Genomic DNA, 26411 nt, shown 5'->3' on the forward strand with positions numbered 1-26411 from the left:
TGTTGGTTCCCCTTCTAGCTGGTTCATCTACAGTGGGTTCCCTTATTGTTGGTTCCCCTTCTAGCTGGTTCATCTACTGTTGGTTCCCTTCTTGTTGGTTCCCCTTCTAGCTGGTTCATCTACAGTGGGTTCCCTTATTGTTGGTTCCCCTTCTAAGTGGTTCATCTACAGTGGGTTCCCTTATTGTTGGTTCCCCTCTAGCTGGTTCATCTACAGTGGGTTCCCTTATTGTTGGTTCCCCTTCTAGCTGGTTCATCTACAGTGGGTTCCCTTATTGTTGGTTCCCCTTCTAAGTGGTTCATCTACAGTGGGTTCCCTTATTGTTGGTTCCCCTCTAGCTGGTTCATCTACTGTTGGTTCCCTTATTGTTGGTTCCCCTTCTAGCTGGTTCATCTACAGTGGGTTCCCTTCTTGTTGGTTCCTCTTCTAGCTGGTTTATCTACAGTGGGTTCCCTTATTGTTGGTTCCCCTCTAGCTGGTTCATCTACTGTTGGTTCCCTTATTGTTGGTTCCCCTTCTAGCTGGTTCATCTACTGTTGGTTCCCTTCTTGTTGGTTCCTCTTCTAGCTGGTTTATCTACAGTGGGTTCCCTTATTGTTGGTTTCCCTTCTAGCTGGTTCATCTACAGTGGGTTCCCTTATTGTTGGTTCCCCTCTAGCTGGTTCATCTACAGTGGGTTCCCTTATTGTTGGTTCCCCTCTAGCTGGTTCATCTACTGTTGGTTCCCTTCTTATTGGTTCCCCTTCTAGCTGGTTCATATACAGTTGGTTCCCTTATTGTTGGTTCCCCTTCTAGATGGTTCATCTACAGTTGGTTCCCTTATTGTTGGTTCCCCTTCTAGCTGGTTCCCTTATTGTTGGTTCCCCTTCTAGCTGGTTCATCTACTGTTGGTTCCCTTCTTGTTGGTTCCCCTTCTAGCTGGATCATCTACTGTTGGTTCCCTTCTTGCTAGTTCTCCTCCTGTCTGTTCTCTTCTTGTTGATTCCCTTCTTGTTGGTACTATTCTTGTAAATTCCTTTTTCATACATTCCCTCAAGTTGGTTCCTCTCTTTCATCTTCAACTCTTGTTGGTTCCCCTGTCGTAGTTCCCTCTTGATTGTTCTAATATTGTTACACTCTACAAGTTTCCACTTAAGTCGCTTGTAGATTCCTCTCTTGTTACAAGCTTGTAACTAACTGGTTCTCTCTTGTAGCTGCAACCATGTAGGTTCCCCTCTCAAAGTCACACTTGTGTTGGTTCCCATCTTCCTGTTTGTTCCCTTTTCCAGACGTTAACGTCCTTCTTATCCTCGAACCCGCCTCCTTTTTCATCATTAAAAAAATATCCCATTCGAGTATCCAGACGACACCCCAATCTGGACGAATACGACGCCAATATCCAGCCGCGTGTAATTTAGGGTGCCCTTGGTATCGATTTCTAGATAAGGTGGACGAGGCAATGAAACCGCTTGTAATCGATGGCAGATTTTGGCCATTCAGCGTCTAACATTTGTAATAAACAACGCTCTTCTTAGCGTATAAACAGTATGTACTTAATATGCCAACTCCGAGATTGAAACGATTGACTTTATTCAGCAGACGTACAATGAACCTAATAAAAGGATATTCAGATATTTTGATTGCTTAAAAGGAAACATGTCAGTTTTCGGGAAATCCCGCGTGGACATGTCACAAATAAGACAATAGTCTCAAACACAAAACTTCGTAGCAATCAAGGACTTCCTGTTTTATTGTTGATATTAGTAACAGGGGGAGGTAAAACGTAGCTCGGAGCTTACAATGCTGATAAAGCTAGTGATAGTGAAATGGATTTAGTGGAAGTCTTGTGCACTGCAAGATACGATGCAGCACTCTCTCCTCACCTGTACATTTGCACTCAAAACTTTTGTTCAACTCCACCTGTAATCAACATGTGGCTAAAACAAGTGCAGCAACTGCGCAGTTCTTCAAACGTATTGCCCAATAGGTCACTTACACTTTAATTCTATCGACAAGTCAATAAGTGTGTTTATATAGATGAATTCATAGATGGATGGTGAGAGATAGATGAATGGATGGATAAATAGATGGACGTATATAGAGATATATTTATATTTATTTAGATAGCACGGACGGACGGACAGTCAAAAAGACATATCGTTAGAGTGAGAGTGAGAGAGAAGAGAGAGAGAGAGAGGAGAGAGAGAGAGAGAGAGAGAGAGGAGAGAGAGAGGGGGTTTGATATACTTTAAAACACAGTGTTATTTTATGAACGAGAACTGATCGGAATTCAATACTTGTGTGTGCATGAAAGGTGAAGGCCACGATGTACATTGCCAAAAAAATACCTGGCCGAATCGTATGCTCGTCACTTCCTTTTTATTCCCGTCATGCCCCCGCCCCTTTCCCCCGTCTTTGCTTATGAGAAGAAAAAAAAACAACGAGTTTTACCATGTGTTAGCCCAAAACGAGAGTTTCATTTCCGAGGCTTGAAACAGGGGCTCCACAACAACAAACAAATACGCTGCATCAAAAACGATCCGACCGAGGGCGCAGCTCCCTCGTGGTATGCACTGTCTGACACCCTCCCTTCCCGCCGGTGCACCATCTTGTCTTTTAGGAAAACTCTTGGATGGGGAGAGGGCAGCCACAAGATGGGAGCCCCCCCCCGCCCCCCCTTTTTTTTTTTTGCTTTTATATGAACCGCAAAGAGGGCAACAGGTCTGCAGGAAAACAATGTGTTGATATAGGTAAACTGAAGCAGAATCACACACACACACACATATATACACACACAGCTAAACACACTTATAAACACATTGAAGGCCAGAGCATAAGGCCCCCCTTTTTTTTTTGTGTATTTGCAGGAGGCCGTTTACAAGGTCTTGTCATGTGGTGTTTACCTTCAGAGCGATGATTCAATGCTACGTTACTGCGTCATTTTGGCATCGATTACAATGTCAAGGCTAATTGGATCAAAGTACAAATAGCAATAACAAATAACGGATTTATCCAAGCATACACCTTTTTTTTTAAAAACCAAAGAACATATTCAATTACAGAAATGAATCCATCCAAAGAGCAAATAAATCTCGCCTAGAATTGAATCCATTAACGTGTCATACTAGAGATTGTATGTCCCTTGAGAGAAATAACCGTTAATATATTGACATTTTTTTGTTATTATTATTAGCATGAGATTTTTAAAAAAAATGTCTCCGGAAAGACAAGACGTTTTATTGATTGAAAGAGAGACAAGCGTCAAGGTTCTATTCTCCACACTGGAGACAATCAGGTTCTATAACTCGTAAGTACTACCTAGATACACTTGGCAGACTGATTACAGACAAAAGGGGGAGGGGGTAGAGGGGGGGGGCAGACCTGGTTTGTTACAATAGACTCCAGACTATGTTCACGTTCTTGTATGATGTAACATCGTAGGTAGAGTTACATTATAAATAATACAAGATGTCCCAGCCATGAAACTTGAACGAAACACTGTCTTCGGATATTATTTATCTCTCAAGAAATGGAACTTATACAAATTCCAAATGCAGAAGTGCGATCTCTCTCTCTTCTCCCTTTCTCTCTCTCTCTCTCTCTTCTCTCTTTCTCTCTCTCTCTTCTCTCTTTCTCTCTCATCCACACACAAATAAATTTCGGCCCTTGAATTCTAATAACCATTTAGAAAATAAAAGAATAAAGTTTTTTTTCATCACTTCAATTTCTTATCCATTCAGTTTTCCGAGAGAGATAGGTTTAGACATAGAGAGAGAGATTTAGAGAGAGCGAGATTTAGTGATAAGATAGAGTAATACGAATTTCTGATTATATTTATAGAAAACGTTTATTTATAATTGTTATTATGGAAAGTCTTAAATTTATTTCCGTATTAAACCGTTTGTTTTGTTATTTAATGAGATCCTAATTTTTTCTCTTCTCTTCGTGTCTCTAGAGAAACCACAACTTCAGGGTTGCCACACACACAATTTCTTTATTAAATGTTTGACCAATCAGATGACGTGTTCTAGTATTTCCTATGTCTTTCATGTTGGCAGTCAAAACTTTTTATCTTATCTCGTCTGCTGCTGTTTTTTTGTTTTGTTTCGTTGTTTAGTTTGTTTATACTTTGAGTTGTTGTTTTTGTTGTTTTTTTCTCTCCTGATTACACCAACGAGTGATGTAACAGAACAAGACCTAGACACTAGGAGCAAGATAACGTGTTCGAGCGGACAGTGTAGAAATGTTTGGATGGTCTATAGTGCTGCTGGTTCTGATTAGAAGAGTTCAGTGACTCAACCTGGACAGTTCGTCACGTGGGATGAAAAGTTTTGAATTGATAGGCATGTCGTCAGTTCTCACCAAGGAATCGCGAGTCTCAACAATTCTCATGGCGAGTTCCTAGGTGGCGCCACATTATGCATGCAGTGCCAACACGCCATGAATGTCAAGGTCACTCTATTAAAACCTCCCACGTGTTGATTGTTTACTTTGTTAAATGTCAAAAGAAACTGTCACATGCCACTTTGGAATTAAGATTGTAATTTTTTTTTTTATTCTAAGTAATCAAATTAAAAAAAAACAATTGAAGATATCTTAAAATTAGTTGTGTGTATTTCTTTGAAATTAAAGCAATTTGACATGGAGCAACTGCTAAATGTCACATGTGATTTTAAAGATAAAACGTCCTCTGGTTCGGGCAGGTCCATAAAATTTCTGTTTCTCGCCACGCCCACTTTTAAAATAACTTCTGTCACCATTTAGGCTGTAAGTTTCGGGTTATATAAAATTACACTTCCGTACTGCAATATTACAAAAGCACCCAATTAATCATGCATACACACACACACACCACTGATCCACACACACACACACCTTTGATCCACACACACACATAAATAGAATTAAAGCGTCATCAGAGAAATGTCGTCATCTGTTTAAAAACATTATAGCCTCAACTACAAAATGTCTTTCAAAACAACCTGGATATAATTTTTAAACGCTCCTGCAGTAACATTTTATCCTAACACAGAAATGTGAAAAAAAAAAGCTGGCAACATTGAGGTAATGCCAGGGGGGAGTTCGTCAAAATCTATTCACATGTATGTTTTCACAGCAGCAAAACTTAAATCGGCGGCGTTATTTAAATCACCAAATTCTTGGTCTTTAGAAAGTTGGAATAGGCTTTGATGCTTGCCTCTGTGTTTCTTTTGAATAGAGGCCCTTAACATCTTTAAAATTTACACTGTTTTCCATCTGTTCAAACTTCGAGCATGTATTTACTTGTGTTCAATGTCTGATGCACCGACTATATCAGTGATGCCCAAACTATGGTCCGAGGGTCATATCTGGCCCATCGAAACTTCTGTCCATAGTGCACAGTGAAGTGGCCGAGTGCTACTCTAACTCACCGATTTGAAGCAGTGATGCGGCAGCTAGCAAGCGTGTCGGAAACAAGGTTGGGCCCCCGCAGGGCCAGATCTACGAGAAAGAGATTTGAAACGTTTTCTTGAAGAAACAATCCTTTCGTCTCTGGTTAAAATTTTACAACATAATTGACGCCATATTGTTTTTCTTTGAATCGCTGTGTGTATTCTTTCACACATACGCGGTCTCTCGAAATGACCAGCTGTTCCCAGGCTGTCTCTGCTAACAATTTGTATCTCAGGACCACAGATAATCGAATGTAATGAGTAAGTCCAGTGGCATAGCTAAGTTGGGGGTGGAGGGAAGAGAATTTGAAAATGCCCCTGGCCCCCCACTTGAGGGGATCCCCTAAATGAGTGTTTTTTACATTCAAAAATTAAATGTTACGCAAAATGCAGGAGGCCCCCAAAGAGGTCAAGCCCCTAGGCCCCCAAACGATGGAAAATTCCTAGCTACGCCCCTGAGTGAGTCTATACAGAACATGATTTAAGTTTAATAAGGCTGTTTGAGATAAGGGGTTATTTATAAGTCCATATGTTATAGTCAATCCCAATTTAATTTTCATAAACTCAGAGATTTAAATTAAGAAGTATATAGATAGTAAAATAATACATACCGGTATTTTGATCTTAAAATTATCATTATTCATAACAAACTCACTCTGGTATTTTATTTTTGGTTCCCTCCCTCAAGAAAGTTGTGGGCCTAAACTTTCATACGCTAATCCTGCACTGAGTCTATAGACGCTGATCTTGGAACCGCTGCAACATTCCAGACATCTTTACCGTGACGTGACGCTGTAACAGGTCTCAGCATTGAAAAACTTGTATTGTTGGCGTTCAGGGCGGGAGGTCGCATAGTTTTTAACGCTCCGTGCACCAACAGACACAGCATCGAGTCAGCTTCGAAAGTTGACAGGTTAAGACTCCCGCAGAGAAAATAACGCATTTCTCATGCCCGGGGGGTCCCCGGACTGTATCCAGGGTAGAGGAAAGGAAGAAGGGCGCTCGACAATGTCAAGGTGACAATTCTACAAAGTCAACTTTGTATTGGACAGACACTGACCGGGTCACTTAGATCAACAAATAGTATCAGTAACAAATTGAACTTTTAGCTTAATCATCTATTAGTGTTGATAAATACACACAAAGTACTTGACTTGTACAAACTCATCAAAACACAAAGCCAAATATAGTAAAAAAAAATAAAATATATCTATTGAAGATCTGGTTTAAATATTGAAAATAATAAGAGCTGAAAGAGAGGAAGGTCACACAAAACTAAGAACATAGCTTATCTGTTTCAAAGAAAAGGTCAATTGACTCTCTAACTTCTGGTAATGGTGCTGAGAAGAGTGGGGTATCAGGTGCGCGCACCAAAAAGGACAGACTACGAACGCGGCATTAATAAATGATGTAATATTAGAATCATGAAACTATACTAAAATTAGAATAGGGTCTCGAGCAGTGTTTCCCAAACTTTGTTCCACGGAACCCTAATGTTCCGCGAGGCCTGAATAGGTGTTCCGCGAACTACTGGAATAATTAGCTTGTAGGCCACCAGGTGAATAAATCTTTCTAAAAATAAATAACCAAAGTGTTCCGTTAAATACTTAGCATGTGCGAAGTGTTCCGCTAAGGAAAAAAAGGTTTGGGAAGCACTGGTCTGGATAATAAATAACATGACAGACTAGAACTTTCATAGCATCAACATCTTAGTAGAGACAAAGACTTCGACCGATCGCCCGTTGTACATGTAAGTGCATATTAAAACTGAAAAGAGACATCGCTTTTATGTTATACGTTCATTGTTGTAACTTAGTAAGCTTACTAACGAGTGACTCGAATAATTCAGAATATAAGAAATAAAAAGAAAGTTACCCTTTTAGACCTTGTGATCTATAGGGCAGATGATGTAGAGGTCATCTGTTTCTGTGGCCCACGGTTAACGAGCGTGTCATGTAGCCAGTACAACGACCAACCTCCTTTCCCCAACTAATGTCAGGTACCCATTAGAGCTGGGTGCTAATTTAATCAAACATATAAAAGTTATTCAAGCAAGCAGCAACCATACAATAGTAGCATACTGCAGAATATATTTTATGATTTTCATTACGATTCCTTTACCTACTTAGAACATTATTCTTACTGTTAAATTATGAGAACTTACAAATAAATAAAAAAAGGCCCAAGGATTCCTATTATGATAAAGCTAAAATTGAATAGCGCAAATTCTGAGGTTTCCTTTTTAAAAAAATAAATAAATATATTGGGCCTCCCTACAACCCGATTTTCAAGCACAGTCATACGCTACTAGAGATGAGAATACAAAAAAAAAATTAGAACTTCTAATTAAACATGAATGTTCCCACACGCCCACCTAATGTAAACAGCTCCCACAAGTCGAGAAATATTTCCCACAATTCGCAGTAAGCCGATTCCCCACAAACCCCCTCAATTCTTGCAGACGATATTCCGATTGTTGTCCCATGAACCGGATCCCCCTTTTTCCCAGCATTCCAACTATTATTTCATAAGTCATAACGTAATGATTAGATCTCCGCTGAGTGCCTGGGAGAACTGGGGGGGGGGTTTGCGCTGGGAGAGGGGGATGTAGCGGTGTCATGCCAACCACCTGGTTTGATGAGGTTTGCACACATCTGTTGGAGTTGACACCGAGAGCAGACGACGGGACTTACCGGTAGCTGTGAATAGAGTGGAATCGAAGGTGATCTTTTTTTTTAAACAAAATGATTTGTTAAGTGAGTGGGAGGGGGGGCGGAGACACACGAGGAATGTCTAAAAATAAGAACAGAACTTGTCTGGAAAGGCGACGCTTGAGGTTCTACTGGCAGACTGTTATACAGCCTAGGACCAGAAACAATAGAAGACAGATGAGGGATTTGTTTGTACTCAGGGCGCCAGGAATGCCAACAATGTCAATACGAGAGGTCAAGGACGGACTTCGCTGGAAAAAAAAATATTGTTTTAAAAAGGGACGTAAAGTATTCAATTCCCTGGAACCAAAAAAAAAAAAAAAAAAATTGAACCTGAGTGTTGGACGGACAGCGAATCATAATAGTGTGGTGTCCCAGTTTCAAATAGACCACATCGGACTCTGAACTCTTCCGATATATGTCAAGCTTAACTACGTAGAACACTGAAATGTTTTGTAATCAATTCATATCAAAGAGTCAACACACAAATATCCAGAATGAACGTTTTGTATTGACTAAAACAAAAAGTGCAGGGGTGGGGGGGGCAAGTATGCAAATGATGGTGGTGTTTTTTTTTTCCTTACATCTTCTATATTATAAAGTAGAATGTGAGGGGTATGTATGTATGTATGTATGTATGTTACTTATAGACATCAAAACCGCTTGACCAATCTTGATAAAACTAGGCAGGAATGTTCCTTGGGTACCAACTTAGACCGTAGTGTATGTATTGTAGCCCTAAAACAAACTTAAGACCCTCAAAAAAAAAAATAAAGTTGTCCGACTCTATTACAGCTATAGTATTTTATGGATCTAGGCCATGTCTACAATGTTGACATAAGAAAAGATAGAAAGGATTTAGACCTAGATCTAATTTTAAGAAATACACTTTGCGCAGATAGTTTTTTACTTTGACACATGAAAATACAAAAGAAGATCCATTGATTTCATTATATAATAAAATTAACCTTCAATTTTGTGTTTCAAAAGCATTTTTTACATTAATTAGTTCCTTATATCTGTGATTACAGATTTCCTGACGAACATTCTTTCATTAGACAATACCGTAATGAATCGCGTACTAAATATTAATTCGTTTAATTGTTTACTTTATAATCCCATCCCTAGATCTAAAACTCTAATTCAACTCTAAGATGATAAAACTTCTCTTCGCACAGATAGTTTTTTACTTTGACACATGAAAATACAAAAGAAGATCCATTGATTTCATTATATAATAAAATTAACCTTCAATTTTGTGTTTCAAAAGCATTTTTTACATTAATTAGTTCCTTATATCTGTGATTACAGATTTCCTGACGAACATTCTTTCATTAGACAATACCGTAATGAATCGCGTACTAAATATTAATTCGTTTAATTGTTTACTTTATAATCCCATCCCTAGATCTAAAACTCTAATTCAACTCTAAGATGATAAAACTTCTCTTCGCACAGATAGTTTTATACTTTAACACATAAACATATTAATTAAAGTCCATTCATTTCATATTTTGATCAAATAAACATTCAAATTTGGTTTTCTAAAGCTACATTCGTTTACGAAAGCTGCGAAGCCGAGTTGAGATAGGCCTAGATCTATATTCATTCATGAATCGCGTACTAAAAATTATTTCGTTTAATTGTTTACTTTATAATCCCATCCCTAGATCTAAAACTCTAATCCAACTCTAAGATGATAAAACTTCTCTTCGCACAGATAGTTTAATACTTTAACACATAAACATATTAATTAAAGTCCATTCATTTCATATTTTGATCAAATAAACATTCAAAATTGGTTTTCTAAAGTTACATCCGTTTACGAAAGCTGCGAAGCCGAGTTGAGATAGGCCTAGATCTATGTTCATTCATGAATCGCGTACTAAAAATTATTTCGTTTAATTGTTCACTTTATAATCCCATCATTTAACAAAGCTATCGCTCTTTTCGTTTTTAATAGATAAGAATGTATCGACTTCGGGTAACCCATTTTCGCAAACCTAATTTTATTTTCGTAGCGAAACTGAAATAACGTGAAAGGATCATTAGCTACGTTTAACATACATCTAAATCCAATCCACTAGATTATTTAAAAGAAATGTTTTAATTAAAAAAAAATGGATTTAAGCCTATTAGCTATTTTGATTTGATAGCATTATTCACACTATTTTTACATTGACACATTCGCTTTACTTATTACATTATTATTTCGTTTAATTGCTTACAAAACACTCTCAGTGACTATATCGAAAGTAATGCGCAAATAAAGACCCGCGGGTCGCGGGTAACATATGTCTAGTTGTTCATAAGAATGTTTCCATTACCTATTGTTATTATATATATTACATATATATATTACGCTTAGCATGTTTAGTGCTTTTTGTGAACCTGTTAGGGGGGGGGGGGTAATCTGAGAGAAGGTTTCCGTGCTGCCTTGAGGTGCTCATCAAACACAACACACGACACTGCTCGAGTCGGGATTCGAACTCAGGCCCCCTTGTTCGGTGGCCAATCAGTAACGAAGCGGTTTTTTGGCCTCTCGGCCACACATCCCGTTTGCTGTGGTATTTGATGTAACGTTCGCTTTTATACAATAGAAAATAATCTGTCAGGGGCGGACACACTTTTTGAGTAGGAAAAAAATTCATATGTTACAGTCCATGATAAGTTGGGGTCATCTGTTTCAGTTATCAGTCTGAGAATGTTTGTGTGTGTTGTCAAATTCTTAACGGATTATTTAGTGAGAATTATTTTTTTTCTTGCGCACTGGCCTAGCTATGCACAGGTCACCAGACATAGCTTCATAATAAGAGTTGATTAAAAAAAATAATGAGAGTCGACCATTTGAACAAAGGACAGAAGCAGTCAATCTCAGAGATGCAGTATATTTGCAGATGCAGTTTGTCTGACAGATGTACTATATCTGACAACTCCGAGCTTAGTTATGTTGGTTTTTTTTTTTTATTTTGTCTTCGATTATGAATAATTATGCAAAATTGCAAAACTTGATTCGAGAATGAGAAGTGGGAGAAATAAAGTTTACAAAAAAAAAAATTGTACTAGGTAACAAAACACATAAATGCAAAGTAGATATAAGCTTCGTAAATAATGTACACAACAAAATATCGGGAATAACTTCACATATACAGCCACATCCTTCAATACTGTTTAATAATTTCCCTCTTTCATCTAACCCCCAAGGTTCACATTAAAAATGGTTTGAACTCGAAGCCTCTGGATTGGAAGTAGTGTGTTTCACCACTAGGCCATCATTTTAACTATAATAAAACAGAGCATACATTGGAACGTAGCTGCAGTTACACAAGACCCAGATAACGGTTCGCGTGTTTTGTCATATCTATTATTAGGAACCTACACCAGCTAAAAAACAAAACAACCTCTGCTCGTGTGCCACTGTAGCGCAAATAACGTCATCAATAGATGAAAGTTTGTGACTTTGCCAGAGCATGCAGCGGATATCGTGTTTTGATAATCATGTCAGGTCACTGTCTGACTCGATCATGTGTCCGTCCGTTCAATAAGCGACGTTATTGTTTGTGCCTGGGAACGCTCGGAGGGGGAGGGGGGAGGGCTCCGTTTCGCTATATAGGAATTCACAGTGATCGAGATAAACCAAGAAATTTTTAGAAAAAAAAAAACCTAAACAAAACAGAAGAAACGTAGAGACATTTAAAGAATGGATTAAAGCCAGACATTTGAAGACGTCTGCTCGTGTCTGATCTCCGTTTTAGCAGCATTTCGACAGACGTTTTTAGCTCCAGGTTTGGCTTTTTAAAAAAAAAATAGATCTAGAAGATTCTTATCTTGCTCAGTCATAATTAGCGTTAAGCATGCCTCGTTTTCAGAACGAGGCCAATTCGTGCACAAAGTAGGCTTACACTAGGGCAGACGTTAAAATGGAGTCGAGCGCGAGCTCCCAGATCAAAAGACATTCTGGGATTCGAGAGTACATAAAGCATTCGTTTGGCGCTTCGAAATTGTGGATGCACTTTTTCCTGTCAAGATGGGAAGATACTAATAAACGCTGAGAATGAAAATATCGAATTTGTTTTTCGTTGATGGAATCGAATGCAAGTCAGCCATGTGGCGTTTTAATGTTTGCAAAAAAAAAGAAAATTGAAGTTGGGAAAGTTGTATATCACTGAGTTGAGCTCAAGGCAGAGTTAAATGTTACCTGTCTCAATGAAGACAATTTTCTTGCGTCACTTTAGCTCCTTAAAAGCATAAGCCCTTAGTGCCGCTTTATTTATAAGCAAAAGCTACTAGCACCAATTGAGCTCCTTAAAAGAATACGTTCTTCATAAAAGTAAGCTTCTAGCACCAGTTTAGCTCTTATAAGTATAAGCTATTAGCACACCTTTAGTTCCTTACAAGAATAAGCTCATCATAAAATTGACCTCCTAGCATAACCTTAGCTATCAAAAGCTTTATCACTGCTTTATTTCCTTGAGAAGTAAATCTCATATTGACACTTAAGCTCAATAAAGCTCCAAGATCATTTCACTACTTTAACTCCTTAAAAGTGAAAGCTCTGACACCAGTTCTACTTAATCGACCGTCTCCATATCTACCAATCATATCTAACCATGAAGGGAAAAAAAAAAACCCGACTCTCTCGCGGCCTTGAACAATGAACCCTCCCGCCAGTGTTCCGGCGCGCTATCTATTTCTGACTGTCACACAGAAGCAGGTGCTCCCAGCGTGGCATTCATTATGACATTCATAATGGCACGAGATAGTCTGGACACTGACATTCAGACATGTCACACGCTGTCATAAATACAGTGAGGACCAAAGGTCAAAGGTGATATGTGAACAGACCCGGCTTTCGTTTTTGCTTCAAACCTTTGTTGACCAAGATAGTTCGACACCCCCCCCCCACACACACACACTCCTTTTACTTTTCCAAAGACTTACCCCCCCCCCCCTAACCTACCTGTCTCCTCACACAGACGGTTCTTCTTAACACAACCCCACACACCCACACATATTTACCTCTGAAAAAAAAAAAACGAGAGTGTTTACGTTCCACCAACCACCTCCCTTCCATTCCGCAAACTATTTATTTTTTATTCAAACACATATAAACTTATTATCTTCCCTTTAATCACCAGTTTATAATCAGTTAATAATGCATTTAGTCATCCACAACAAGGATGTAACAGAATAAGTTTATATTTTATTAGTATGTGTTTCTTTAAATGGCGAAGTTTAAATACTTGAAAAAAAAAAAACAACTTATTAGCCAGGCTCTAGGTATTAAACAAAAAGTAAAAAAAAAAATACTTTAAAACATTTTGATCTACAATGTCCCATAACACACATACACTTCCACGCAACTAAAAGAAAAAAACTAATTATCTAATTATTCTGCGTTTTAATTTTGCCATTCTAAAAGCATTCTTCCAGAGTCAACAGAACCTCCAGAACCTCTTCTCTCTAACCATAGCCAGAACCTCACAATGCAGACAGAACTTTTACACTATGAGCTGAGAGGAACTCTTCTGGCAACAGAGCTGAAAGGATTACTGCTCCCGTATGTGTTGTAACCAGAACCTAACCAGAACATCAGAAAGTAACCAGAACCCAAGCATTGTAACTAGAATCTCATTAGACCTCATACCGCAACCCGAACCCCGTACCGTGCCCCAGACAGCAACCAGAATATCTGCATTGTAACGGGGCCCTCGTACTGTAACCAGAATCTCATTAGAACTCATACCGCAACCCGAACCCCGTACCGTGCCCCAGACAGCTACCAGAATATCTGCATTGTAACGGGGCCCTCGTACTGTAATCAGAATTTCATTAGACCTCATACCGCAACCCGAACCCCGTACAGCAACCAGAATATCTGCATTGTAACGGGGCCCTCGTACTGTAATCAGAATCTCATTAGACCTCATACCGCAACCCGAACCCCGTACAGCAACCAGAATATCTGCATTGTAACGGGGCCCTCGTACTGTAACCAGAAATTCGGATGCGTGACGATATGATGAGACTATGGTAACAAGCTGTAGACTAGCCCCCACATAGGTGTGTCTTTATTGAGATACTTATCTATTAGTAAAGGAATACTTAGAATTAAACTTTGGGTGTCGCACTGTGATTTTGGAAGGTCATATAAGGGATACACATGTATATGTGTCATCACATGTTGCATACGAAAGCAAATACCTTATAGTATATTTAACAACTATTAATAAAATAATTATAACAAAAAAAAAGCCAGGTCTTGTAAAAAGTACTGAGTGATGGAAACACTGGAGATTTTTGTTGTTGTTTTTTCTTCTATTTTCTAAACAGTTCTGTCAAGTGATGTTCTTGGGCAAACAGCTGACAATCTTAAAAAAAAAACCAAGTGAAGGTCGCTGCTCCCCAGAACTTCGCCCTCTCCGCACTTTTCCATTCACCGCCCCGTCACTCGGCCTTCGTCCACCTCATTTTACAGTTGACATTTACTGCTTCAAGTCTGTCCGTCTGTCTGTCTGTCTGTCTCTACTCTCTCTCTCTCTCTCTCTCTCTCTCTCACTTTCGTCCTCAGCCACCAATTACCCTCTTCTCTGCCCCCCCCCCCCCGTATTTATCTGCTATTTTTGAACCCTCCAGTAAAAGGTCGGGCAAGATGTTTACTGGTCTGTTTGTTTGTTTGTTAGGCGATGCACTTTTAAATTAGGCTGATGGATGTTTCCTGTGAAAGTCCTCCCCCCCACCCCAATTTTTTCACCTTTTCAGCAAAGCAATTTACTAATGTCTATCATTTTGAAAAGTAGGTTGATCTAGATATAACAGAAAGTCGATCCAGCTATAAGAGAAAAAGTTGTTTCGAATATAAGAGAAATAAATAAAAGAGAAAGTTGATCCAGATATAAGAGAAAGTTGATCCAGATATAAGAGAAAATCGATCCAGATATAAGATAACAGAGTGGTTAATCTAACATGTTATTTTTAAAATACTTCAAAAGAATGTACGTTTAAACGAGTTCGGTCTGTATACCACCTGCCCCATGGAAAAAGAAACTTTTTTTTTTTATAGCACGTATGTTACTTTGTGTGGGTTTGCTAGATAATGCAACGCTAATGAGAATAGATCTCTCAGCTAAATGCGACCAGAACAATGATGTTAAGCTCGTACCTAGGTCTAAGTATACAGATGCTAACAGAATGCGGATGTTGGCCAAGTGGGGTGTTCGCTGAGGACTGTCATCTCGATAGTCCTGGGTTTGAACCCCCCGCCCCCTCCACCCTCCCAACTCCACACCGTTTAAAGCGATGCAACAAAATCTTAAGCTCTGAAGAAAAATCCAAAATGTTTAAAAAAAACAAAAACAAAATTATACATATATACATGTGTCCTGTAAAATGATATTCTTAATATTAATATAATAAATTTGAATAAATATTCATACTTCAGCAAAATGGACTCAGAGATGGGTGTTGATATATCATATTTTCGAAACATCTAAACCTAAACAAACACATTGGCGTCGGCTGCAGAACAGTGGCGTCGGCTGCAGAACAGTGGCGCCGGACAAAGCCCATTTCTACATTTCTTAAACGTTTCTACGTCCAGACACCACAGACGTAACCCCCCCCCCCCCCTCCATCTGGTTCAGTCCAGCAGTTCACCTGTAATCGCAATAACTAGGCCACTGGGACTTGTCCTCAGAAGGTCCCTAAATCACATAACTGTCAGAGGTACCGGCCACCACCACCCCTCTCCCCCCATCTCTCTCTCTCTCTCTCACCTGGACTTCAAGATGTCTGCCGCACGAATGTGTTTGTGTGTGTGTGTGTGTTCGGCATATGTCGGACTGAGTATACGTGTGTATACACAAATAAAGCTCCCTGAGTTACGTAACCACACAAACACACACACACACACAAATTAGCTGCTAGTGTCATTCGCCTGACCTGATTTATGGCAGGTCAAGGTCTTGGCCCAAGCCACGTGATGACGTGGGTCGTACTGAATGGAGGACAAAACCTGAAACAATTTCTACAACGGCGATTCAAGGATGTGTGTGTGGACATCTTTTTTTTTTAAGACACTTCATTCAATTGTGTGCGTCACACTATTAAAGAAATCCCATTCTCAGTCGTGTGCTCGTAGTTTGGGATTCAGTGAAATCTTTGGACGCTAACTGCAGAACTAGAAAGGAGAATCTTAGCCATGGCGTTGAGAAGCAACCTTAGGAACCTACAAATACTGCATCACAAAAATGAGATTACAAACAGGATCACAACCCCACGATGACCTGCTGACCAATGACAAAAGACGATGTCCTGCTGACCACTGACAAAAGACGATGACCTGCTGACCACTGACAAAAGACGATGACCTGCTAACCACTGTCAAAAGACGCAAACTAAAACTTTATGGCCATACCACAAGGTCGTCACTCGCAAAGACATTTCTTCAGGGAACAGTACCAGGAAAAAGAAGAAGAGGCAGACAGAGAAAGCGATGGGAAGACAATATTTTTAAAAAATGGACAGGGCTGACATTGAAAGAGATTGAATCCACGGCAAAAGACAGAGAGGAATGGAGAAAGACGGTCTACTAATCGTGTGTGGTGCCCCAACGGTCCAACAGAATAAAGGATATGCGAAGGTAAAATGTTTGAGTTTTAAGGCCATGGGCTTAAGTCACGGGTTGTTTCGCTTATGCCAGCTCTCTATTCCAAGCAATGAATAGTGCCTACTGATTATTTCCCCTAAATCCTGACCCCCAAAATGAAGGCGAAGGACGCGCAGAAACATTGACCTTTGGACGGTTGGGTGACCCTGACACACATTGTCAAAAACAAAATAAAAAAACTCTGACCGTGAAACAAAACCTAAATGAGTTGTTGGGGGGGGGGGGGAGGGAGAGAACTGTGTCCTGTGTGCACACAAGGTAAACAACTCGTCAGTGTTTGAACTCTTCCCCTACAAAACACAGTCGGTCACTGTGCACACCTCTTTACATCAAAACCTTAGGGCATGAGCATCAAGGCAGTAGTAGTTCAGTAAATGCTTCCTGTTTACAGCCTTTGCGAAATCTTCAAATCTAGCCAGATTGTTTAACTGTTTAATGTACTTATATAATAAAGAGGCCACGCGTCGCACGTTGCTAATAACAACGGACGTTTGGTGACGTACTATCTATAAACTCAATTGTTTATTCCATTAAATAAAAACAATATAAGTAAATATAAGATATTTTTTTAGCTACTTTCAATATATATACTACTAGAATATAAATGTAGACTTTAGTATATAAAGTGGAATAATTTTAGTATTCTTGAGTGATGACATTTAAAGACAGCATCACAAACCAAGAGATTAGAGACAGGGTAACTACAGCGATTGGACCCCGCTATGACCTGCTAACTATCGTAAAAAAATAAACGCAGGCTAAAAATCTATGGCCATATTAAAAGGTCTTGGGGCTAGCAAAGACTTTCCTTCAGGGGACAGTACCAGGAAAAAGTAGAAGAGGCAGACAGAGAAAGCGGTGGGAGAACAACATAAAAGAATGAACTGGCTTGCCATTGAAAGATGTTCTATCCAAAGCAAAAAACAGAGAGGAATGGAGAAAAACAGTTGACGAATCTTGCATGGTGCCCCAACGATCCAACAGACTAAGGGATATGTAAAGGTAAAAAAAAAAAAAAGGTAAATTCTTAAGTGTGTATTTCTCATTTCAATTCGTAATTAGTGAGATTATATTTAAAGAATGTTTAGGGCCCGTTCATTCTACGAATTAAGTGTATTCTATTCTATTTTTCATGATTTATTCTTACAGACCCAGAGAAGTCTGCATCATCAGATCTAGACGTAACCAAAAACCCCACCATCAGCATAATGATACCATTAAAACTTGAGCAGGCTAACAACCAAATTATTTTGACAGCAGCATCGGAGATCATTTCAAAACTTAGTCATCACAAAAGATATTTTTTTTTAGGAAAGGGTTAGGGTTAGTTATATAATATCATTCACGGCCATCCAGAATCATACAATAATTGTCCCCTCCCCCCAATCGGTATAGAGTTGGCTCCTACTAGTGGAGATTTGCCAGCTGCCAGCTAAATAATAAAGAAATCATCTCTAATTTGAATAAAATCTCAATACGTGACAGTTAATCTTCGTATCAATTTTTAGCGGCCCCCGAAAGGGGAAAAGACGCTATTAGTTTTGTATGAAATGTCTGTCTGTCTGTCCCGTTTAGATCTCGTAAAATAGAAAAGATAGTGAAAATCCGACACCATAATATTTTTAGTCCATTCAAAGTTCTGATGCAAAGGCCACTTTTTTCTTTTCTAAAAGCGAAACATCTAATTTTTTAAATCACTTATGCAAGCAGTTTTTTTCATAAAAAATACACCGCTTTTAAAACTATTCGCTATTAATAGTAACATTTAAACCAAGTGGAATATTCCAATTTCGAATGCTTTTAGTCTAGCTGAAACTGTTTGGTCTCCTTCAGTAGCTAGCTATCGCGCGATCGAGAAAAGCAACAAGAAACACTTAGTGATCTCTGACAAGAGAAACTGGAGAAGACGAGATGAATGCCTACTTACCCATGCATATTCCAACAAGACTCTCCTCTGACGTAACATCCTCACTTAAAGGCCTGACGCAATGCAGGTTCTTGTCGCACGTTCCTGAGAGATCGTATATGCCTCCACAGCTTTGGTTCACCTGGCGCGCGCACTCGTAGCAGCACCGGCAGGGCCCGAGAACCATCCCGCCTGGGCAGTTCGTATCGTTGACGCACGTGGCGACGTCGCATGGTTCACAGGACAACGCGGACACCATCGTCTGCTGAAGCTGGCAGCAGAGGAGCAGCAGAAGAAGGAGACCCGTCACTAGAGCGCCCCTGGCCTCTACGAGCTTGAGGGCGCCGGAGCTCTTCGAGCCCAGGCGGTGAGTCCGCTGGCAGAAATGAAGTTTTCTTGGCGGCGAGAGGACCGCCAGTTTCACGAAGCAGACCATGATACGGCCCGCAGAGACATTCGGGCGTGTGCGGGCTGAAGAAGACGTCGTTGTGGGCGTCCTGAAAAACTTTGTGGTCTTCCTTAACTCCTTTTCCCTTTTTTTTTTTTGTTGTTGTTTCTTTCAATTGACCTTGACCTCGTGTACTACATTCACCGGCTGAAGAGAAAGGGGAGAGAATCCTCCTCCGCACACCTTAAGATGCACTTGTTAGCAGACTTGACATGTCGAGGGGGGTCACGTGGTTGAGTGTGACGTCATAAAAGCTTTTTTTATTTTTTTATTTGCACATCCTACGTTCATCAAACTGAAAAAAAAACAATAAAATAAAATGAAAATAAAATAAAATGATACTGAGTCAAGCTTTATAACAAACAAAAAAATAGTAATATTAAAAAAAAAGGGGAGGAGAAACTAGAATGTAGCTTATTGATAGAAATGCCTGGCAGCTGAGAACATCACGCCCTAGTGTAGCGTTGAACTCCCCGGCAAGTTAAAAGAAAACAAATAAAACAAAGGAAATATGAAGTAAAAAATAAATGTAAAAATTCTGAAAATAAATAAATTTGTTGTCTGCTGCTACATGCGTTACTCGGTGCATTTCATCTTTGTTGGGATATAACGTACAAGACACTAGCTCACCTCCGTTATACAACTTACAGAGCGATGAGTTTGAAATCATGAATGCTAGAAACAAAAAGAGCATTCTTTACCCCGCTCCATTTCCACCCTCTAGATCTAGGCTAGATCTTATATATTTCTAAATCAGAATTTTAGGTAGATCTAGTTCTATAAAAAGGAAAGTACCAATAAATACTTATACATTAACACGAGTGTAGCTGAGTGGCTAATGTGCTTGGAACATGGAGCTAATGTACGAGTTCTACACCCAGTTAGAGCAATGAGTTTTTGTTTTATTTCTTTTATATTTAATTTTATTTTAACTTGTATAATGGAAGTATTGTAATTTTTTTTTGCTTTTCTTGTTTGAACAAAGCTAACATTGGGTGAAATTAATTACATCAATTAATTTGAATCAGTCATGTAGTTAGTTTCTTTTTACAATACCTCTATCCAATAAAATATATATACAGAAAGAGACAGACAGACAGACGGACGGACGGACGGACAGACGGACGGACGGACAGACAGGCACGTAGGCAGGAAGGCAGGCAGGCAGGCAGACAGACAGAAAAACAGACAGACACAAAAAAAGAGAGAAAAACAGATAGACAGACAGAAAAACAGACGGACAGACAGATAGATAGACATATGAACGGACGGACGGATGGACGGACGGACGGACGGACGGATGGATAGCTAGCTAGCTAGCTGGCTAGATAGATAGATAGATAGATAGATAGATAGATAGATAGATAGATAGATAGATAGATAGATAACAAAAGATGAATTGCTAGATACAGGCCTGTTTAGCATTAAATAAGATGCTTTAAGCCTGCTCACAATTACAGGCGCTGCAGTTAACATCCTTTAGGGGGCGGGTATGGCCATGCCTTAGCAGTCTCCCAGGCAAGGGTTGTTCAATCCGCCAACCCATTAGGGAGGGAACAGAAGCATGACACGGTTATTAGGTCTTAATACTGTAGAGACGGTAAGGGGCATCGTGGGAGGGTGGCAATACCGAGGGTTCCACAGGCCTATTCCAATAGGCGCCTGAGTTGTGTTGGCCACTATATATCCTCGTTAACCGTCGGTCACAGAAACTGATAAGCTCATCAGCTGCCCCAAGTGCTGCAGAATGTGTTTTGGACATAAAGCAATGCCTCATTAGAAGAAAACTTATACTGAAACTTCGTGATTTAAAAAAGGTCTTATAGCTGTAAATAAAAGATCATATAACTGTAAATAAAAGGTCATATATCTGTATTAACAATATCTCATTACTGTAAATAAAAGGTCATGTCTGTATTAACGAGGTCATAAAAAAAAAGTTCCCTTTAAAGACCTTGCAATCTATGGGGCAGATGATGTAAAGGCCAACTGTTTCTGTGGCCTACTGTTAACGAGGGTGTCATGTGGCCAGCACAACGACCAATCGCCTTTACTTTTCTCCAATTAATGTCAGGTACCATTAGAGCTGGGTGGATTTAGAGGCGCTTTAATGATCCCGAAATAAAAAAAAAATCGCTGTCTTCGCAAGGATTCGAACTTCGACCCCCGGTTCGGAAGCCAAGCGCTTTACCACTCAGCCAACGCACCTCCAACAAGCTTATATAACTGTAAATAAAATGTCAAATGCGAGTATCAACGATGTCATACAACTGTAAATAATAAATGAAAGGGCAAGCCTTTTTAGCAAGGTCATATATAACTGTAAATAAAAGGCCTTTTTAGCAAGGTCATATATAACTGTAAATAAAAGGTCTTTTTAGCAAGGTCATATATAATTGTAAATAAAAGGCCATATGTATTAAAAAGGTCATAAATAATAAAAATAAAAAAAAGTAAAAGTACTACATTTCTAAAATAAATTCTAATGTTTGTAACCACTGACTCCTCTGATGAGTCAACGCAACGCCAATGTCCACATGCAGAAGACCACACTTCCACTGCCGTTGTACACATTGTCTGGGGGTGACGTATTATTATACATGCAGAAACAGACGCACGGACAGACTGGCGTTTAAACGTTGTTGTTTTTTTTTTTTTTTTGCTTTTTCCGGCAGACGAGAGCAGATGAGGGAGGGGGGGGGGTCGAACCATCTTTCACCTCAACAGGTAGATTCATCGTGACATGCCTCTGTTTTGTCATATTCAAGGGCATTCCATTCCATTTAGACATCATGTCTTAATAAACAAGGCTAACAAACAAAACAATATTATACAACAACAAATAATATATATATATAACAACCAGCTGTTAGGATGTAAGTATGTTCATTTGTTGAAACTCTTATATTGACCCATTTGTTTGTTGAACCGATGCAGAGATGTCATCGAGGCCCCGGATGTACTGAAAACTTTTTATTGCAAAGAAAAAAAACAAAGGGAAATGTTAGATTCAAATTAATCTCTAGTCGTGGTCTCACCCTACGTAGAACCACATTAACAACTCACGCCCTCAAACTAATCACTACATTCAGCACCGTCACCACATACAAAAAACATGCATTACAAAACACACGCATTGTCACGTACTCACACTGCATGCATTTATAATAAACACATGCGCACCATCAACACACATCACACTCATAGCACTCTACCAACACCACATAAACACACACACACACATCGACATCATCGCAAAACATCATACTTGCATAAACACATTAACATCCTTATATCATCACGGATATCACTATCATCATACATATTACTAGCACCGTCCATACCCCACAATCATTAATCACACATTACTATCATCACACACACATTACTATCATCACACACACTTTACTATCATCACACACACATTACTATCATCACACACACTTTACTATCATCACACACACATTAATATCATCACACACACATTACTATCATCACACACACATTACTATCATCACACACACATAACCATCATCATGCAGGCATCACAATCATCCTATACGTATTATCACTATCATCACACACACACATCACCATCCTAGCACAAAACATCCCTATCATGAAACACACAGCGTTACAATCATAAACATCACCAACTGTTGTTGGTCGGTCGTTGACTTGTAGCACCAGATTGCAAGTACAACTAAACCGATGTAGGCGTAGTGTATTGTTAATTGCAGAGCTTGAAATAACTTCACAAAACTATGCATACATTTTGATTTACAACATAGAACTACTCAATAGTAATAAAAAAACAACAACTGATATTTAAACAAAATCTAACACTAGAAAAAAACATGTTTTTACTGTTTCAATTTTCTTGTCTCCCATTCTTTGCATATATTATGACAGAATCGCTTATCTTGCATTATTCAACCAGACTAACAGACCTTTTCTACATAATCACCTAAGAAACTCACACCTACACTCCAAAACACCAACATCACATGCACACATCATCATCACACACACACAAAGTCACTATCTCCACACACACTTCTATTGATTCATAACCTTCAAGCCAGTCTCTCTAGTTTCCGAATCACTCAGATCTCATCATCCTCTCTTGCTCTTTCAATTTTCTAAATCAAAATTTAGTTTTATGACCCCATCCCCATCCCGAACACCAAACATCGAACTAAAGTACATGGTATCCAAACGCCCCCCCCCCTTTTTTTTCAATTAAAACCATCCGCCCCCAAATCAAAGTTGTTTCTTTTAGCGCGTGAACCTGGTTGCACCGCGACGCATCCCACAGGCGCCCAGCTGAGGAGATCAACACTCTGGACAAGAGTCAAAGCCCCTCACACGCCCACAAATACCTGAGGGCTGCGAGCGAGTGCGTGAGTAGGCGGGTGGATATTTGAACCCCGGAACCTAATCATCTTCATGTCCACATAAACTGTTTCACAGAGTTGGTAGAGGCGCAATTTTGGGTGTTTATTTTTTTTCAAACATCGTTAGCTGGGGGGGGGGGGGATATTACATCCACGCATGCGCGTTTACGCGAGAGCGCGTGCGCACACACACACGCTCTCGTATTAAAGCTCAAAGTCAGCACACACACACACACACAAACACACACGCACACACTTTTAAATCATTTTGAAGGTTGACGGGACGAAACTCCAAAAAGATAAAAATTAGCGAACATATGCTGGGTTTTTCTTTTTTGCACCCAGTAGTGGGTTGAAAAAAAAAACCTAACATGTCATGCCTTTATAGTATTGTCTAAACTAAACATTTTCAAAAGAAACTAAAACTTGTATAGGAGAATTGTATAATTAACATCGAAGCTAACAAAAAATAAATAATAGTACAAAGTGTCATAGAGTAATAGAAGCGCTGATGTCAACCTGGTTCTTTTTCATCCAACCAAATTGTGCTAGAAGTTCGAATGGGTTTCAAACTTTGACCTTACGTACAATGGGAGGCTGGGAATGGGAGGCTGGAATTGTTTTGTGAGGGTGAAATAGAGAGAGAGAGAGAGAGAGAGAGAGAGAGAGAAATGAAGGAGAAAGAAAGAATGAGAGAATGAAAGAAAGAGCGAGAGAAGAAGAGAGAGAGAGAAAGAGCGTTAGGTCAGTGTGCTGTTCACACAATCCCTCATCAACTGTGTTGCACAAAACAGGTGACCTTAAATTATTGTTATGGAGTACAATGCATGGTGGTCGAGAACTATCCCTATGGGTGATTGACGATGAAACGCCGGATGCTACTATGTTTCCCCCTCTTGTGAATTCATCTCTTTGGTTGTAATGTAAAGTGATGTAAAAGAAAGGAATTGACAGAGAATGGGAGAGGGTGCAGTGGAGCAGCCCCCCCCCCCCGATGAATTGCTGAAGAGGTCACAGGTAGGGTAGGGCGTCGATCTTTGGTACGAGTAAAACAGCCGTGTGTGTGTGTTTGAGGGAGGGGGGGCTCACTTAATGTCATAATAGCTGTACAAACTACAAGACTGGGGTAGATGAGGAATGTGCAGATAATGGGAGGAGGGGAGAATTAGTCTGGGGGGGGGGGGAGGGAGAGGAGGTCGATCTCTTATCAGCAAACAAACCAAACAAACAACATGTGTAACTCCCAACAACTTTTCAGGGGACACGTGGAGGTAACTCTCTTAGAGGGAGGAGCGCCGAGAATTAATTTGTTCCTATATCGGCAACATGTTAACGAATTCGTAAGTTTGAAATTAACAAAGAAATTAAATAAAAGAAGAAAAAAAAAGAAGGGGGGGGGGGGGGGAGAGGCGCCTCGGTTGTCGATTGTTATTTAACTTTTTTTTTTTTCATTAAGTAGGGGGATCTTAGGATTATTGGATGGATTAGAATAGGATTAAGTCAAGGATAAAGTAAAAATAGATTAGTTTATTGAACAAGACAACGATACATTTAAGCATGTTATTTTTCATTGAAAACTTGGATAGGATTACAGAGCGATTACAAGTAAGTGAAAGACAATCGAATGAATGGATCTCCAGTGGGGAACTCGAACACGAAAAAGTAATTTGAAAGTTCTATGGCAATAACTTCCAGATGAAATGATTATTTCCATTTATTACGTATGGATATTGGGAGGGGGCGGGGATTCCATCGAGCGCGTAGCCTAGCCAGGATTACTTGGGGTCAAGGACGTGCTTTATTGGAAAAAAAAAGGGGGGGGGGAGTATGGAGTTTGTATGAAAAGGGTATTGAAAGAAGAGTTTGAGGCGCCATTTATTATGAAGGTTTTACAGTAACCCATTACAGCTAGGAACAATACAAATGTTAAAAAAGAACCGCATTTCGGGATCTTGAGACCTTTGTGAACTGGAAATGGCTGTCTGAGAATACCCAGGTCTCCCACTGCCGGCTCCAGAGCCCCGCCAGCCAATGATTGTCTGCATTCTGAGCTGCGTGATTGCATTTTACAGACAGAAGAGCAGCGCCCAGCAGACGTGTGCGAAATACCGTGAGACCCTTTCATCATCAAGGCCTGTTTCCGCACTTTGCACACCCTGAAATCCGAGCCCTGTTTTACCAAACAGAGGAAGAAATGTTGTGGGTAATTCTCTTCCATAGTCATTGGCCTGATCCAGATCTGCTTCAGTAAGGCCTGCGACACCCAAACGAAATATTCAGACCTATACCACAAGAAAAGCGAACTTTTTATAAATTTATGCAATAAGACCAATACCATAACAGACTACAGCATAACATATTGAATTTATTCACTAAGACCTATACCTCAAATGTTGCACTATAATTGGAAATTTAAAGCTTAAGTTCATACGACAATTGTTATACATCAGCAACTATAATAATGAGATGCCCCCTGTACCTTAGAGAACTGATTACTCCATATGTCCCCCAGAGAGCCCTGCGCTCAATGTACTCAAAGCTTTTAGTAGTGCCACGCTTCTCCCTCAAAAGCTACGGTCTGCGGGCTTTTTCAATGCACGGACCAAAGGTTTGGAACTCACTCCCCATTGATCTCAGACAGACAACATGCTATACCACTTTTAAGAAGAACATTAAGAGCTACTTGTTTAAAACTTTTTTAGATTATTTTTTGATTTCAATTGTCGTGTCTGTGTTTGTAATGTTATTACAGCGCCTTGAGCCTACATTTTGTTTGTTAACAGCGCTTTATAAATAAAATTATTATTATTATTATTATATACCATACTATAAAATACCGTAGACATGTGCCATTATGGTCGCAAAGTTTG

At 39.6% G+C, this 26411-nt stretch overlaps 1 protein-coding gene across 1 annotated transcript in view; it reads right to left on the minus strand.

Moving 5' to 3' along the window:
• Positions 1-26411, minus strand: part of LOC106051993 (cysteine-rich motor neuron 1 protein-like) — a 116498-nt gene that overhangs the window by 64117 nt on the left and 25970 nt on the right. Inside the window, exon 2 of the mRNA XM_056022459.1 lies at positions 18718-19439. Coding sequence (XP_055878434.1) covers positions 18718-19132 — 415 coding nt within the window. The 5' untranslated portion in view covers positions 19133-19439. The remainder of the gene's footprint in view (positions 1-18717; positions 19440-26411) is intronic.

This window comes from Biomphalaria glabrata, chromosome 3 (genome assembly GCF_947242115.1).
Source record: "Biomphalaria glabrata chromosome 3, xgBioGlab47.1, whole genome shotgun sequence".
In the NCBI taxonomy this organism is placed as follows: domain Eukaryota; kingdom Metazoa; phylum Mollusca; class Gastropoda; family Planorbidae; genus Biomphalaria; species Biomphalaria glabrata.